The sequence below is a fragment of the Cibotium barometz genome, chromosome 29 (assembly GCF_041138505.1).
Source record: "Cibotium barometz isolate CiBa-2024 chromosome 29, ASM4113850v1, whole genome shotgun sequence".
Lineage (NCBI taxonomy): Eukaryota > Viridiplantae > Streptophyta > Polypodiopsida > Cyatheales > Cibotiaceae > Cibotium > Cibotium barometz.
The window spans coordinates 41273961-41292571 of NC_141074.1; the positions used below are offsets into that span (position 1 = coordinate 41273961).

General features: G+C 38.7%; 1 protein-coding gene across 1 annotated transcript; it reads left to right on the plus strand.

Moving 5' to 3' along the window:
• Nucleotides 1–620: 620 nt before the first annotated feature.
• On the plus strand, nucleotides 621–1987 carry LOC147622201 (uncharacterized). Its single transcript, XM_086823684.1, has 4 exons — nucleotides 621–836; nucleotides 913–1190; nucleotides 1283–1466; nucleotides 1591–1987. The coding sequence occupies exons 1-4, from the start codon at nucleotides 663–665 to the stop codon at nucleotides 1678–1680; spliced, it is 726 nt and encodes a 241-aa protein (XP_086679810.1). The 5' UTR covers nucleotides 621–662; the 3' UTR covers nucleotides 1681–1987.
• The last annotated feature ends 16624 nt before the right edge of the window (nucleotides 1988–18611 follow it).

Sequence of the window (18611 nt, forward strand, 5' to 3'; positions counted from 1 at the left end):
TTTAAATTAAGGTGTTTCTTAACATCACACATTCAAAGAGATTATCAATGTCTAACTAGATTTACAATCTTGGCTTACATAATAGCCTTTTCGAGCTCTACTTTTAGGGACTAAAAAAGATTTTTATTCTCTCCGTTATGAGAGCTTTATTCATACTTGGCAAGTATGGATCACTTTTTTCCATACTTATTTCCTGAAGATTTATGAATTATTATGGTCTACAAGGTTCTACAATACTCAATTCATGAAAATGAATGAATTTGTGTAATTTATTAGGATATGTAACTCAAAAACATCATATGATACCATCTAAATTTTATAGTTTAGAAAAAATAGATTCTTTTTGGATGACAATTTACTCCTATTGTATTAAATTAAGAAAGTTCAATCAAAATCTTCCCTAATTATATGTTGAGAATTAACCTTTGTTGTACTGGATTTAGTCCAAATCTTTGTGAGTTTTCTGGAAAAACCATAGTAAAAATAAGCTCTAGTAAAATAGGTTAAGTGTGACGCGTGAGAGCTTTGGAAGTCGACACGGACGTGTCCTGTGTGAGGTGCCGCTGATTTCGTATACAAATAGGTACTCGCACAAACCCTTCACATTCCCATCTTCAGACCCAAACCTCCTTTCACGCTCCTTTGTCGCCGTCGCGTCTCCAATGGCTTGCAGTAGTCTCTCCATCGCCTCTTCTGCTGCCCTAACGGCTGCTGATCCGCTGTCTTTTGCCTCCTCTGCGTTTGTTGCAACGTCTGCGCCAGTGTTGCCAGCGCCCCTGCGGTCATCCAGAGTTGTAAGGCACCTTGCAGCCGAATATTGCAACCTCTCCGATCAGGTATCAAACTGCTTTAATTTACAGCACGATTGTAGTGATGTTGGCTGTGCCGAGTTCTTGACTGAATCGAATGCAGGAGAAGGCTGTTCCGCCAACAAGCCCAGTTAGAAGGGGCTTTCTAGCCGGCCTGGTAGCCACAGGTGCGGCTCTGGCAGTGTTCGTGGACTCTTCTTCAATGACGGCGCCTCCAGCCGTTGCCGCGTCCGGGCCTGGTACCAGTGGCGCCGAGAGGACCGCCCAGAAGGCTCAGGACCTCCTCAAGGCAGCGGACAAGCTGAACATCGAGGAGGCCCCCAAGCGCTTTGGCCCGGGCAGGCCAGGGGCCGCCCAGGACGCCGGCAAAGTCGCCCAGGAGTAAGGCCTTCAGTGTTCACTGAGAGCATGTGAGAAGTACACTGTATCTAGTGATGTAGCAGACAGTGCTTAATGGGTTGAATTCTGTACAGAGCTGGAAGCAGAGCTATTTCCCAGTTGCAGCAGGAAGGAAGAGGGCGCAGCGACCTTACAAGCAAAGCTGAGGGCAAGAAGGGTGAGGCGGCCGACAGCGCTGCAAAAGGTGCTGTGAGCAAAGCCAACGACGGCACGTCCAGCGGCGGCGGGCTTTTCAACTCCATCCAGGAAGGCTTCCAGGTATACTTTCATGAGATATACTGCAATTTGTTGCTCCGGCGGCGGCGGCCAGTTGCATGCGCGTTTATGACAACACAGGTACGTTCCCATCGACTGATCATTCGTCGCTTTCTCGTGCATGCAGGGTTTGAAGGAAAGTGTAGCCCAGAAGGATGCGGACGCTAAGAAGGCGCTTGACGAAGCGGCGAGCAACGTGCAAAGCTCGATCCAGTGAGTGAGAAGCGTAGGAGGACTGATGATGACTGCGGCATTCCATGTATATTGAAAAAATGTCCTTCAGCTTGAGGCGGTGTTTTTTTTTGCATTACTCGTATTTTTGTATGAATTTTCTGCCCTAGCCATGGTCCAAAATATTGCTTTTTGTGTTTTTTTGTGTGTGTGTGGGGGGGGGGGTGTGTTAGAAATAAACATTTTTTTCAACCCGTTAAAAAAAGATGGCTTTCAAGCCCAACCCACTCTTATTGAAAAAATGCATAGATTAATCGGTCTTATAACTAAAACTTCAAATTTTTGAATCTTTACATTCGAGGCTAAGGCTAGGTATAAGTGGAATTGGTTTTTTTTTCAATGAGTCATGAAAATTATACTAAACGATGGTTCTTTATGACCGGGGGAGGGGGGAGGGTTGCTTTTTTTGTTTTGTGGGGGGTGGGGAGATGATTCTTGTAACATTGTTCAATTTCTTTTGTCACTTCTTAGGATCATGATGAGACTTATACATTGAATGTGTGTTGAGGATATATATATATATATATATATATATATATATATATATATATATGAGAGAGAGAGAGAGAGAGAGAGAGTGATGTGGGAGTTTACTTGTGGTGTGGTTAGTGTAAATATTTTAAGTGACCATACTTGTGGTTAGTGTAGATGTTTGAAGTGACGAAACGTGTGGTTAGTGTAGATGTTTTTAAGTGATAATACTTGTGGTTAGTGTAGATGTTTGAGTAATGATACTTGTTTTGGGTATGCAAAATTTGAGATGCGAAATTTGAGAGAGAGAGAGAGAGAGAGAGAGCATTGTGGGAGTTTATTTGTGTTGTGGTTAGTGTAGATGTTTTAAGTGACCCAAGCATTGTAGGGGTTTGCATATGTTTTAAGTGATGAGCAAATGTAAATCATTAAGGTATCTAAGGATAAATTTACTTACTCTATTTTATAAAAAAATATTAGTAAATACATTTAATTTGAGAATTATATGAAAGAAATTTTATGATTGTTCATCTTTTACAAGATCCATGGCTCCAAAGAGGTCAATTTCTAATATCTCCTATATCTTCAAACATAGGATTAAAAGGGAATGTATTGCCATCTCCAGAAGGATTTGAGGTGTACTAATGTAAGTTAACTAGATGACGATGAGCCCTCCTCATGTTCTGTCAATTAATTCTCAATAATTATCATCTATAACATTTATATTATGAGCATCTTTTTGATTACGCTTCAAAGAATTTGGGACATTATCACCTTCTCCCCAACATCTTTATCTTTAAATATGTCACTGAGGAAAACCGTTCTCCCAGCAGTGAATTTTTTTGAGCAAAGGAAAAAGCCAAGCGAAACTTGTCAAACAACCTCCAAAAAGAAGGAAATAGTTACAATTTCTAAACATGCACATGCAAGTATAACACTATAGCTAACATACAAATAAGAGCATTTAATCAAACAAATGACACTATAGTTAACATTGTTATGGCTTACCCAAACCCCCTTCGAAACACATCCAACAAGAAGATTACATGGTGAACCACAACTGTCGTACTAAAAGTACCAAAACAACAAGATAAGCGTTGATACTTACAAAGTAGACATAACATCAAATGAAACATACAAGATAAATGTTGCATTAGCTGAGCTCGTAACCCCTGAGGTCTCCAAGCTCCACAACTCCTTAAGAAGAAATTCCATCGTGCCTCCCAAGAGCATTGTCACACCGTCGCATTGCACTACATGTACTCGTCCCTCCTCTCTCCCCACTTCACTCACACACATTGACTAGAATGGGTTAGAGAGATATCAGGAAGAGGATTAGCAAGAGCAAGACTCTATTGCACAATGGGAGAGTTCTTATATTATGAGAGATATTACTTATATATATGGCCATAAGTGTTCACACTCACTTAAACTGTGGTCGACTGGTACTTTAGGCTCATAAGAGGCCTAATGCTATTACAATGACTACTCTCATAATATATCCATGAAGTACATCACTTGGGACTTCATCCTAACTTAGTACCACACACTCTTGAAGTGAAAATCACCATAAGTACTCCATTAGACCATTACGGGCACCCGTCCAAGACTCAAGTTGTAGATTTGGACACCACTGCTTCATATCTTGAATGTATGACCTTTTGATGTGTCTACCTTGACTCCTTGATATAAGATAATGGCAGTAGATCTTATTAACCCTAGAAATGGATTAACATTTCTCCCTTCTTGATGTCGATCGCGACCTCGATTGCGTTGAAGACCTTTGTGTGGGGAGAATTGACAAGCTTGTTGATGGCTGTTGATGTTGAGTGACGTTCAATGGTCCTTGTTCCTCCTGAAGGAATAAGAAGGCTAGTTAGTAAATGAAAAGGTTAGAGATTAGTAGGAATTCCTAGCAGGTGAGGGTGGTAGGGTTTTTTGCTAGTCATTGCATTATTATATTTTTGTGAGCATTTCTTATGTGGGTTATATTTTTTGCTCATTTTGTTTCTAGAAATCATATGTAGAGTTACATGTGATTTGTGTTAGTTAGGAACCTAAGAGATGTTAACGAAGGGGGAGAAGAGAAGGAAGGATCCGCACGAACATAGACAAAATCATGAGAACAAGATTGTGAGAGTTTTACTATTTTTGAAGTACTACAACTTTTTCTCTCTGAATTTTTCATGATTTCATCGTTTAGACACTCAAAAATTAGCTTGAATATGGTACGCGGTCTTTTTCAGGCTATTTTGGGCAATTTTGTGCTTTAAGCCCCGTTTTTTAACCTCGATTTCCGGGTCTAATTTTGAGGCTACTGGTTGGAGGCCAAAATGATGGATTTTGCCCTTGGACGCTCAAGACCAATTTCGAAGAGCTTGATGCCGGCTTTTCGATGAGCACTAAAACGGCTTCACATCAGATTGACGGTGTACGAGATATAAGCCTCCAAATAGGGCTATTTTGTTTTTGCCCATAGACCTGTTTCACGATGTGAAACGGATCTTACGGACTTAATTAAGTTATTTTTTTGCCCATGCACCTGTTTCACGATGTGAAATGGATCTCATGGACTTAATTAAATTATTATTATTATTATTTAAGGGGGCATGTTTCATGACGTGAACTAGCAGGTGCGTTTCATGGATTTTTTTATAAAAAAAAAATTGTGCGAGGCTTGTTTCACTACGTGAACTAGCATGTGCCTTTCACGATGTGAAATAGGTGTTTCACAGAATTTTGTTTTTTCATGCAGGGGCCTATTTCACGCGGACAGGTACATTTCACGACATGAAATAGGTGTTTCATAGATTTTGTTTTTTTTTGCACGAGGCCTTGTTTCACGACATAAACTAGCACGTGGGTTTTACGACATGAAATAGGTGTTTCAAAGATTTTGTTTGTTTTCTTTGGCTTGTTTCATGACGTAAACTAGCATGTGCATTTCACAACATGAAATAGGTGTTTTATGAAAAAAAACGATTGCCCACGGACCTATTTCACGACGTGAAACAAAGGGTTTCATGAATGTGAAATGGATCTCACGGACTTTTTTTTTTGCAAGGGTCTATTTCACGACGTGAAACAAAGGGTTTCATGAATGTGAAATGGATCTCACGGACTTAATTAAATTATTGTTTTTTTGCAAGGGCTTGTTTCATGACGTGAAATAGACATTTTTTTTAAATGCGAGAGCTTGTTTCATGACGTGAAATAGATGTTAAAAAAAATTTCACACGGGCACCTGTTTCACAATGTGAACTAGCAGGTGCATTTCATGATGTCAAATAGGGATTTTTTTCTTTTTTTATTTTTTTTTTGTGTAGGGGCCTGTTTCACGAGGCGACATGAACTAGTAGGTGCGTTTCACGATGTGAAATAGGTGTTTCACAATTTTGTTTTCGCGCGGGGGTATGTTTCACGACGCGAACTAGCAGGTGTGTTTCACGACGTGAAATAGGTGTTCACGATTTTGTTTTTTGGAGTCTAGTGGGAAATATGAATTTCCTTGTCTAGAGGGAATATTTTTTGAATTTTAAATTTGGGAGATATGGGCATTTTTCTAAAACGGTAAGTGGGAATAAGAAAAGTCAACAGTTTTTTGACACTTACTTACACCCTTCATAAATGACTCCCAAAATGGAAAAATCGACAACTCATTGGTATCTTTTCATTCAATGCTCATTAGCCTTACTGAGTTATGGAAAAAAGTTCTTAAGAATTAATCAAAGATTAATTATTCCACTAATTTTTTGAACTAAGTTGAAGCTCTAATTAACCACTAATCACTAATTAATTCATACCATTGAGCATATCATTGGATAGAGCCTGAAAGTGCTAAGCTATATACCTCAACTAATGTGTAAATTAGTCCATAATTAGAGATTAATTAATCTCTTGATTTTAGTCTCTTCTCTTTATGCAAAATTAAGCAAAAGAGAGGAAAATTCCTCCAATTGATGTAATTAGGTGTTTTGATGCATCTAGATGCTCTCAAAACACTCCAAAATACTAATTTTGACCTATTAAATTATCAATTTTGACCTCAAAAGGCATATTTTCTAGTTTTTAATCTCACTTGAATTGGATTAATCACCCCTTAATGATAAAAACCAATCAATTAAGGAAGATTAATCAATTTCAAGAGTTTTTAAATGTTTTGAGAAATTTTTTAAATGATTAAGCTACTCCTAATACTTGCTAATACTCTAATGCATACAAATCAAACAAAAATTAATGATTTTAGCTCTATGTTTAACTCTAAAGAGAGCTAAAAATCACAAAATTGCAATGCATTGCATTGTTTGATGCAATACATGCAAAATGAACCTAACGCACTCTATGTGTACACTTAACAAACACACTCTATGTGTACACTTAACAAACACTAAAAACTAGATTAAAACTAACAAAACAACACATTTAAGCCAACAAATCATTATTTCAAAAGACAAAAAAGAGAGTTATTTCTTACAAAATCACACACAAATCTCCATCAAAACCACATCTTTTTCATGGGAAACCCTGAATCAAGACAATGGGCAATGGGTAATGCGTAGATTAGAGAGCAAACAGTGGAAAAAGACAAGGGATGGCTCCCCGGCAGTGGCGCCAAAAATGTTATGGCTTACCCATGAAACCCCCTTCAAAACACATCCAACAAGAATATTACTTGGTGAATCACAACTATCGTGAGGATCTTTCCTTTGGTTGAGCTCGTAACCTTTGAGGTCTCCAACCTCCACAACTCCTTGAGAAGCAATTCCACCACACCTCCTGCAACAAGCATCTCCTGCAGGCATTGTCACACCACCACATTGCACTACGTGTACTCATCCCTCCTCTCACCCCACTTCACTCACACAGTTTACTAGTATGGGTTAGAGAGAGTTAGCAAGAATAAGACTCTATTTCACATAGGAGAGTTCTCGTATTATGAGAGATATTCACTTATATACATGGACATAAGTGTTCACACTCACTTAAACTATGGCCGGCTGCCGGGCACTTTAGGCTCATAAGAGGCCTAATGCTATTACAATGAATATTCTCATAATATATCCATGAAGTACATCATAAAGAGAATTTTGGGGGGAGAGAGAGAGAGCTTGACGTCCTTGCAAGCAAACACACATACATACAAAAGAGAGTGCAAGACACAAGAGAGAGATGGATGGCTGAATTTTCTTCTATCTTCTTCTCTTCTCTACAACCATATAACTAAAAGATAAGAGTACATACATAAAGGGAAAGTACTCTCCTACAACAACATACAAAGTGGTCGGTATATAGTGTGAACTCGACTATATGAGCCAGCGCTATAACTATGCCATAACTCTAGTACTCCAAAGTGGTTGTCACCACACAGTCTGTCATCCACTAGCGGCATATCAACCATAATCACACCAACCATGGTGGTGACATAAGTGCGCCGGTAGCTATCATCCAACAGGGTCATCAATGTTTGTCGTAGCACTAGTTAAGCTCAATATCTCAACACTCCCCTTTGAGCTCAACTCCACACACTGCACTCCAAGTAAGCTCCTAAATCTGTGGAGCTTCTCTATGCCCATGCCTTCGTGAAGATGTCATCCACTTGATCCTTTGTGCTAACATATACCAGATCTACATCACCTGCCAGAACCTTCTCTCTCACAAAGTGATAGTGCACCTCAATGTGCTTCATTTTAGTATGGTATACTAGGTTACTGGTGGCCAACTGTATGCTACTCATGTTGCCACAATAAATGACAACTTCCCTATCCACGGGCTCACCCATATCACCAAGTAGCTTCTACAACCAAGCTATTACTTCACAAGATGCATAGCCAGTGACCCTTGTACTCTGCCTTTGTACTCGATAAGGTAACTTTTGGTTGCTTCTTACTACTCCAACTCATAACAACACTCCCAAATGAGAACATAAAACCACCACTGGTAGATCTCCTATCTGCAACACTACCAGCCCAATCAGCGTCTGTGTGTATCCATGTAGTTGTATCTCTATACTAGCCTCATAGTAGGAAAGTCCATAATCAATTGAGGACTTTATGTACCTTAGAATCCATCTAACTGCATCCAAGTGTGGCTTCCTAGGGGCCTCCATAAAATGACTCACAAGTCTAACATCATCACTCAACCTTGGCCTAGTAATGGTCATGTAGATCAAGCTACCCACTATGCGCCTGTATGTAGTGGGGTCCTCCAAAAGCTCACCTGTATACGGAAAGCTTTGTGTTCTACTCCAATGCACTAAAATAATCTTACAACCTATCATACCATACTTGGACAACATGACCAAGCCATATTACCTTTGCAATAACAAAATGCCATGAGGTGATCTCAACACCTCTATGCCTAAAAAATATTGCAGCTCACCCAAAACCTTCATCTCAAACTTTTGCTTCCAAAGCCTCTTGACATCTTGTATGTTAACATCACTATCACCAGGTGATAATCAAGTCATCCACATAGATGACTAATAGCACGATCCCTCTATCTGTCTTTTTTAAAGCCTCTTGACATCTTGTATGTTAACATCACTATCACTAGGTGATAATCAAGTCATCCACATAGATGACTAATAGCACGATCCCTCTATCTGTCTTTTTCACATAAAGTGAAAAATATTCATTGGATATCTAAAATACAATGGTAACAAGATACTCCTTGATCTTGTTTGACCATGCTCTGGGTGCCTACTTCAAGCCATACAAGAGTTTGCATAACCTGCACACAAAATCTAGGTGTGTATCACTCTCATAACCTAGTGGCTGTATCATGTAAACTTCTTCTTGCAAATCACCATGCAAGAAGGCATTCTTTACATCCATCTGATGATGTAAATACCAACCCTTTGCTACAGCAATAGCAATGACAACTCTCACCGTTGCCATTCTTGCAACCGGGCTGAATGTCTTCATAGTAAATGCCATAAGTCTGCGCATAGCCTTTGGCCACCAATCTTTCCATATACCTACTCATTGAACCATCAGCATTATGCTTGACTTTTTACACCCACTTACATTCAATTGCCTTCTTTTCCTTAGAGCAAAGGCACTAACTCCCATGTTGCATTTGAATCCAATGCTACGATCTCCTCATTCATGGCATCTTCCCATTTGCTATTTCCAAGTGCTTGCTCAAAACAAGTGGGCTCCAATTCATGTATTGCTTTAACCATGTAAGCATAATGATGAGATCTATATCCATCATATCTCAACCTATCAACAGGGTACCTAACCCTCGTAGACCTACGTACACCTGGATCACTACCAGGTGTCCTCAAAACATCCCTCGTTCTCCTTACACTAGGAGTAACCACAGATGGAATGCCAAGGTCCTCATCAAGGCTATGCTCAGAGCTATTAGAGTCACCATCCACGTATGAGAGTGACCTACTGACAAATCACAAACAAAATGTTGATCTACCTTTTCCTTCTCTCTGCATGATACATGTGTACATGCATTTGTCCTCAACATACTTGTTTGCTGACCATAGGCTTGACCATAGGCTAACATTGGATCCACTACTAGGGACTCTCTTAGTTCACTAACTAAGAACCTTTTTACTGCTCTACATGTGGTGTACCATCAACACTTCTTACATATGCATCTTCTGTTGCCTTTTGCATACCAGAGCGACTCATCTCATCAAAGACATCTCTACTTGCTCACATCTCACGAATGGTAGGATTATAACATCTAGCATAACCAATAAAGATGCATTTCTCTGCCTTTGGATCCAACTTTATTATCACTTCATTAGGAACATGCACATATGCAATACACCCAAATACTTTCAAGTGAGACACATTCAGTCTTGTAAACTTCTGTTCTTCAGGCAGCATCATACCATGAACAATTGCAGTGGGTGTCTTGTTCATAATGTACACATCAAATTGCTATTGCTTCTACCTAAAAATAATGTGGCATATTCTTTTCAGCCACCATCAAGGCATGTGCCACTTGTGCAATGTGCCTATTTTTCCTTTCTGCAACACCATTTTGTTGTGGAGTGTACCTGCATGTAAATTGTCTCTTGATTCCTTGCTTCCTCCATAAATTGCTAAACTCATTAGAGAAATATTCTCCCCCCCACCATCTCATCTCAGGAATTTTATTTGCATGCATTTTTCCTTCTCAACCAAGGCTTCAAATCTATAAAAGTGGGTAAACACCTCACTTTTCTCCTTCATGAAGTAAACCCACGCTTTCCTAGCTGTGTGGTCATCAACAAATGTAACATAATACCTACAACCTACAATCGTTGCAGTATTGGTCGGTCCCCATACATTTGAATGTATGACATCTAATGGCCTTGCAATGACATGCTTTTCATGTGGGAAAGCATGTTTGGCCTTCTTACCAAGATGGCATGCTTCACATACTTTGTGCGTATCATCAACTTTAAACTATGGCAAACTTACAACAATATTTTGGGCATGCATAGACTTGAGTCGTTGTACATTCACATGACCAATGCACTTATGCCATATGTCGATATTTGCAATGAAACCTGTTCCATGCGCAAACATGGTTGCCTTTACTTCAGGTATGTTCACATCTAAAGTAAACATCCTGCCATTTCTATTTCCCTTTGCAACCTAGTGACACTAATTTTTGAAGTCTTTCACAAAACATTCATGATGATTAAACCTCACTTGCAGACATCTGTCCAATAGAAACCAAGTTCTTTGTAATATCTGAAACATGAAGTACATCTGCCAAGTACTTCATTTTGACATCCTGCATAGATAATGGCATTTTACCAACATGCGCATTGGGATGTGTAGTATCATCACCTGTTTCTACATAACCTAGTTTTTCCATTTTCTACATGTCTCTAAACCACTCCACATGACTGATCATGTGGAGTGGTTTTTTACATGTCTCTTGTTAAGGAGAATAGCTCTTCTCACTCTCATAGCATGCACCTAGAGTATTGTACTAACACAGTAAGTAAACAAGAGGCCATGGGAGAAGAAAAGATTTATGTTATTATCTTAGTGGGGTGTAAGTGATTACCTGGATGAACTCAAAGAATCTCTCTGACTGTGTAGAATGTGGAGAGCTCTCTCCAAACTCTCTAGTAGAGAGCGTCAATCTCTAGCATAAACTTGCTTTAATGATCCCCTCACAACTCCAAAGCACTCCAATAACCTGCAAGCACACTCTCACACACACTAGCAAGAGATAAGAAAACAAGAAGCACAAGTGAAAGCTCCATCAAAAAACAATATGCCATCAATGTCCCATAGCTTCTCCCACTTTATTCCATTACCTCTCTATCTCACTCATTATCCTACTAATGTAGTAGACAAGCCTCATGTATGACTACTTTGTGCCTTTTTGCATAAGTATTGCCCCTACTGCATGCTTTCTAACACTGAGGCTCAAATAGAATATCTAGCTTCAATCTTAGGGCATCATGATAGGAAGAATAGAAAGCATATCCTTGATGTTCTAAAAGGCAGAATCTCCACTTGACTCCACATAAAAGGATCATATTGACTAGCTTTCTATAAAGGTTAAACATGCTCCAAAAGCATATAACAAGACCTAGACAAGTAGTTGAGCTTTTTGACAAAACGTATGAAAAGATGCAGGGGAGAAGAGAGCTTGAGCTCTTGCAAGCACACACACACTCACAAAACCCTAAAAGAGAACACACAAGGTGAGAGTCTGAAAATCTTCTTCTTCCTTGAAATTACACAAGGGAAGTGCATTCCTTACATTGTTATTTATACAAAACTTATAAGTGGTCGGGCACCCAAACTTGGGCGGCCATTGTGTAAAAATGAGAACTACACCTACTAGTGTTCATGTCTATGTGATGCCGGCATTACACTTAGCTCAAACAGCCCTTGTTTACATCATGATGCGCTCATTTGAGCAGGAAAAATCCGTAAAATGTTACATGAAGTGCTAAAAAACCTGCTCGGGTGGTTTAAAAATTATAAGTGACCCTTTTGAAATAACTTGATGAATGGCGACCACTTGATTTGCTTATACGGCCTTTGAAAAATATGTTGGTGGGCCCGCCTCAGCCAATTGCCCAGCTAAGCGCCATTGAAAATGTGGAAATATGTTGGTGGGCCCACCTAAGTTAATTACCCAGCTAACTGCCATTGGAAATGTGGTTAACATCTCCCCCTGCCTGAAGTAGGTCTGTCCTTGGACCTATGCATGGAAAATCAAAGTCTAGGGAAATTTGAAGATCAACTGTACTCTGAAGAGATCATTGGGTTGCCATTGTAGAGGCCTCAGTGTTGTTGAATTGATGATTAATCTTTCTTAAGTGTGGCAATGAACAATGAGAAGGTTTTTGTGATAACTGCATGATGTAGCAGTACATATTGGTTGTCAATGTTGAAATTGGTGAAGCCAAGAGTAAGTGCATATGCATGTGCACAGGTATAAAAACATAAGAGTGCCTAATGCATGCACTTGAAAAATGCAAGTGTCTATATGTTGCATATAGTAAAATGAACAGCATGTTGTGCAAGAAGAGCAATTAAGGGTAATCCAGGTGATGGGTTGTATCTTGGGCTAGGAATATCCCGCCAAGATCTCCCCATCCAAAATGTACCTAGATGGCTTTTGATGTTGAGGCTTCTAGTCCTAAAGATAAAAGTACACAATGAGTGTTGTGTGCGTGTGTGTGTTTATATATATATATTATTTGTTAAATAGTTCAGTATGCAACATGCAGATATGTACAAGGAAATGCCATGCATGATGTCATGTCTCAAGACTATGCCCTTGACTAGAAAATCTTAGGCAACATTAGACTCTTATGCCAACACCTAGATTGGCGAGAAATCTAGTATGCGAGGAGATTTAGTAAGAAAATGTAGATGCAATCATGGAAAGACTATGCTAGTGACTCGAAAATCAACTAGCGACTTGACGCATGTGTGTAAGACTATGCTAGTGGTTGGAAAATCAACTAGTGACTAGACTTTAACTCTTATGCTTACCACTTTTAGGTAGGCAACTCCAATTTACAAGAACTTATTGGCAGCATGCTGCCAATGTAAATGCCTCAATTCCAAAGAGTATTGGGTTCTTTAGAAAGCTTTATATGGAGGCCAAAATTCTGTATCCACCATAGTCTGAAAGTCACAAAGCATATACCCAGGTAAAAATCTAAGTTGGTGGAAATAGAAAGCTACCACATCCTCATGTGGGATTTCGTTGAGGTTATATAGTAATTGCTCTTTGCCCCATTTTGTGCCTATTTGTGGAACTTCCAAAAGTATTATAATAAGTTGGATAAATCTAATTATTGCCACAAAAGCAGGATTAGGTTTCTCATGCGGCATGTATATTTGTGAAGGTTGACGGGTGGAACCGATGGTAGTTAAAGATATAGTGGGGATTCTTGCCTCATTCAGCTTCCCTAGTCATGAAGCAAGGATTGACACAAAGGCTCCTTGGTGAATTATAATAGGCATAGTGATCCAGCTGCATGTACTTTTGTCTCCATTCTGGTTGAGTGCCTTCCAAACGTGTTGTCCTTTCACTATACCTTGGAGGCAGTGTATAACCACCTCTATCCTCTACAAGATGGGCTTGTTTCCATTTTTTAAAAGAATATTATATTAAGAAAGCAACCACCTATATATCAAGAAGATCTCTCAAGTGAGGGTTCTTGAATTGTGTGTGTTGTTTAATGAGCTCCCATAGGTCTCTAGCTTTCCATCTGTGTAATTTTACATGCTTTGCCATGTCACCCCTAGGAGGATAGGCCAAATAAGGCCTCTTTTCATCATTTCTGTTGTGGGTGTTTTGACACCTATAATAGGATTTTAAGGGCCGTGAGGATCAAAGGTTGTTACTTGCATGAGTACTATAAATAGAAGTTGTGGTTTAGCGTCCTTCCAAATATGTTTCCTCCAAAAATAGCTCAAACATGTCCTTTGCAAAAATGTTTAGCCACAGTGTTAGGAGTTGTGGGTGTTGTGTGGTAGATATTGTACCTGGGCCCAAGTTTCATCCAAGTAAGGCTTTGGTCTACGTAGTCTACACATGTTTGGGTGCTTCAAAGTGTAAGTCCTCTAGTAGACCCACTTTCATAAGTTCCCCTTCCTCAAAAAAATCTTGAGAATTGAGAAGCACCCTAACCCATGCCTAGAAATTGATTACTATAGGATGCAATGGGGCATAGAAAAGATCACTAGGGGGCTTTGTAGACTAATGTCTTCATGAAGAATGGCCATTACAAATGTAGGGGCATTTTGTTAAGACATCTTTTGAAAAACCCACTGCACTACCTCACTTGTAAAAGGAACCTCAAAATCTATGCCTTTTACAGTCATAGATAGTAAAAGGGTAGAGGTGAATAAAATTTGGGTTTTTGCTCAAGTTTGTGGGGAAACAACTAATGTAGCTGGAGCAGAGGCATGGTTAGAGATAGTGGCAACCAATGTACCTACCCCTTGTTCTACTAGAGAAATCTCCTCTTCTTCGTGTTGATTCTAATACTAGAGAGTAGGTTCCCTGGCTTTGCCTATAGCTAGAGAGTAGGTTCCAGTTCCCTGGCTTTGCCTATAGCTTCAGCATGATACTTTGAGAAATCTTCCCGTGCCTTTTGCATCTGCTAGAATAAGCTATGCTTTTCTGCCTTATGCTTGAGGTTGAGCTTGAATTCTTCTTCATTCTATTTTTTAAGCTATTGTAACAGGCTTCCTTGGCTTCTTGTAGTCTATACTCCAAGTCACTAAATTGTTCTGTTAGTTCTTTTACCTGAGCCATCTCCACAGCCATCTTACTCTGAGCTTGATTCCTATCTGTTGTGACGACCAAGGTAAATTCTTTGCTTGAAATTTCTAGCTCTTTTAGCAGATCTTGCTTTTGTTTGTGTATCTTGTCATAATGTTCCCTTTGTTTAACTTGTCATAACATTCCCTTTGCTTACTAGCGTCTGTAGCCCTTTTTAAAGACAACAATTTTTCCTCTTCTAGATTGGCCACCACCAACTCACTGATTTTATCTGCCTGGTTGGATGATTCCTATAGTTAGGCTTCGAGCTGTGTTATTTGAGTATATTGTTGGTCAATGACTTGGGGTCAATGACTTGTTGCTTATTAAGTGCTTGTTGTTTGTAAAATTATGCAACCTTCTAGTTGAGTACCCTTGTCAACTCTAAAAGATGTAGCCTGGATTCCTCTTCTTATTGTGTGTCCAAGTCAAACAGAGTGACTACCTCTTGTTATACTTATTGCACTTTACGGTTCAAGACTTCCTTTCCAATTCTTTGCCTCTTTGGCTCAAGGTTAGATTGTATTGACACTGCCTCAGGCATTTGAGTGGTCATTCTAGAATCCATCTTTCTCTTACCTTTAGGGTCAGGGGTTGGTGTTGTTGTTGCTAACACGGATTGTGCTTGTGGAGATATTGCAATAGGGATTTCCTTGGATATGGATGACGATTCACCATGCACATGTTAGTTGGTTCTGACCTTAGAGCCTTGATCTCCTTGGTCTTGCCTTTGAGTCTCTTGTCCTATGAGGAGACAGTTGGAATTGTAAGACCCCTACCCTGTAGTTTAACTAAAAAAAGGTAGTGGAATAACAACTATGCAGGGTAAAGTGGCTTACTCGGGGCCTCGCCCATGACTATTCGGGCAAGAGACTAATCCCTCTGTTCTTTCCAAAACCGATCCTGGAAAAAATTTACTTGCTGGGAAAAACATAGGAGATTCCTCCAAGTAATTTCTTTTCCAATCTTTCTAATGTAATCAAGAGCCTTAACTATCCTTTGTATTCCGACCAAACCCGCGATCACATGGCCGAATCAAAGGAGGAACTTGCACTTGGTTCATAGAGATCAACGCTTTTTTCCCCTCAAAGTGAGGCATAGCCATTGATTCTTTCCCACCATAGAACAAGAATTATCCCTTGACTTACTTCAACTATCGTAACTTTGAACAGAATTGAACTTTATTGTAGGAATCTACCGATCCACCCCAACCGGTCCATGGATTAGCCAACCGCCCAACCACTGTATTGGTGGGATCTCTCTTTAAAAATTTGGTTGTGTTTTGTCCCAGGTACCAGGGAAAAGAGTTCCCAGGTCCCCTAGCCGGCACTCATGCAAAATAATTAAATAGACACACCACTTACGCACCCAATATGAAATTGTCTTTTTCTCAGATTCAACTATTTTCCTAGGGAATCTTGGAATAAGTTAATCTCAAGTATTTACATTCATCCAACTAAGCATGTTTATGGTCCTTTTCTGAAAAATCATTTTCCCATAAAAAACCTAACCAAGAGACGGAATACGGGTTGGATTATATTTTTTATCAGGTTATTTGAGTTAGTCTTAACCAATTCTTTAATCATCGTAGAAAGCCTTTATGTTATTCCCTTGTCCATAAATCATTAAATCTGATTATGGTGGAATGCTTGACTTAAACAATAATTACGGTAAGAGTTTCCACTCACCTTTTACCCATTCAAAATGTACTTAAGATTCTATTTTTTGAGAATCTAGACATATACTTCATAATTCCAAAAGTTAAATATGTTCGTGATTCCTCTTTCTGATTAAAAATTTATCCATGTTTTCTTGATGCATTCTTATGAATATTTTCACATTCTTTTCTCAATTTTTCCAAAATAAAGTATGCTCAATATTCCTCTTTTTGAATAAAAGATTTATGCATACATCCTTATGGGATTTACAAAATCAATTATACCCATAATTCCTCTTTCAGCATAAAATATTTATGCACACATACTAATTTATTTTTATGCATACATCCTTATGGGATTTACAAAATCAATTATACACATAATTCCTCTTTCATCATAAAATATTTATGCACACATACTAATTTATCTGAATGAATTATATTCATAATCCCATTTGAAAATTAGAGAAGAATTATACATAACCTTCTCGTAATTTCTAAAATATAATATACTCAAAAGTCCACTTTTGATGAAAGGAAAAATTTATGTGAATCTTTTCATAATTCCCATAAATTGAATGAATCTAGAAACATTTGTGCATAACCTTCTTTATTTTTTTGGCAAATAAATAATGCTCAAAACTCCACTTTTAGCATAAAATTTATTCGGCATAAAGTTAAATTCATTTTCTAATGATAAAATTTTTGCCATAGCTTCCCCGCATTATCTATGAAATGAGAATGCTCAAAATTCCACTTTTAGCATAAAAATCTATTATGCATAAAATTCAACTTCTAAAAATTTTGCCATAGCTTCCCCGCATTATCCAAGTATCTAATATGGTAAAAATTTCACTTTTTGACATTTAAACATTTATGTATACACATACTAAGAATGTATACAAAAAAATATAATGAAAATCCTTCTTTTGACATGAAGAATATTTATGCATAAACATATATACATTTAAACATCATTATAAACCTTAAAATAGACACTTTTTCAGGGTTGAGAGAGATTCTATAAAGTCAGCACCTGAGGAAAACTTTACTTAAACAATTTAAATGCTCCTTCCAAGATGAGTGCACCCCAAGGTCATCCATGAAGATTTTGAGAAATTCCTCTAGGTAGTCCTTAAAAGCCATACACATAAGTCTTTGGAAAGTTTCTGAGGCATTGGTCCAAACCAAAAGACATGACTTTATAGGCATAAGTTTCCCATTGGGTGATAAATGCTCTCTTATGTTGATTGCGAGGATCTATTTTTGCACGCTTGAATATAGCTCGAGAAACCATCCAAGAAGCTATAGAGTTCTTTTCCCGCCACTCATTCTAAGACTCGTTTAGTAAATGGTAAAGGATAATGTTCCCTAACTGTTGTAGCATTGACCTTTTTCATGTCAACACACACTCAGAGTTTTCCATTCTTTCTAGGTACAACCACAATAGGAGAAACCCACTCAGTGTGTTCTATCTCATAAATAAAACCCACATTGATCAATTTATCAATCTCCCCTCTAACCAATTTGTCATAATTAGGATTCATAGGACAAGATCTTTGTCACAGTGGTCATGTATCATCCATGATTGGAATAGTATGCTTGTAGACTTCAGGGGGAACCCCTTTCATGTGTGAGTATTTCCAAGGAAAAAAATACTTAAATTCCTTAAGAAGATCAATGGGATCCTTCTCTTCTTGTTCAATCAAGTCAATGGCGATGTAGACTGGCTTGGAATCCTCACTAAGGTCTGCAATGTCCACTTTCTCAACTTTGAGCTTTGGCATGTTTGCGGTGGGTGACAATACCGCATTGCTCTATTTGAGCTCCCTTCATTCTCCATGCATTCTCCATTGTACTCCTATGACTTTCTCATGAACATGCTTGACACTAGTGTGTGTGCACTTCCTTTCTGGATCTATTTCAACTATTTTTTTTCTATTGACTTACTGACCTTAGAACTAGTCTCTATCTTCCTGCTCCCTTACCTAGCGTACCAATTCCCCAGCAAGATCGCTAAAAGT

What these genes read in the sequence shown, in the direction of transcription:
- LOC147622201 (XM_086823684.1), top strand. Translation starts at nt 663, where the DNA reads ATGGCTTGCAGTAGTCTCTCCATCGCCTCTTCTGCTGCCCTAACGGCT. An exon ending in ATTGCAACCTCTCCGATCAG is followed by an intron (nt 837 to 912) that starts GTATCAAACTGC and finishes AATCGAATGCAG; the next exon opens with GAGAAGGCTGTTCCGCCAAC. An exon ending in GCCGGCAAAGTCGCCCAGGA is followed by an intron (nt 1,191 to 1,282) that starts GTAAGGCCTTCA and finishes AATTCTGTACAG; the next exon opens with AGCTGGAAGCAGAGCTATTT.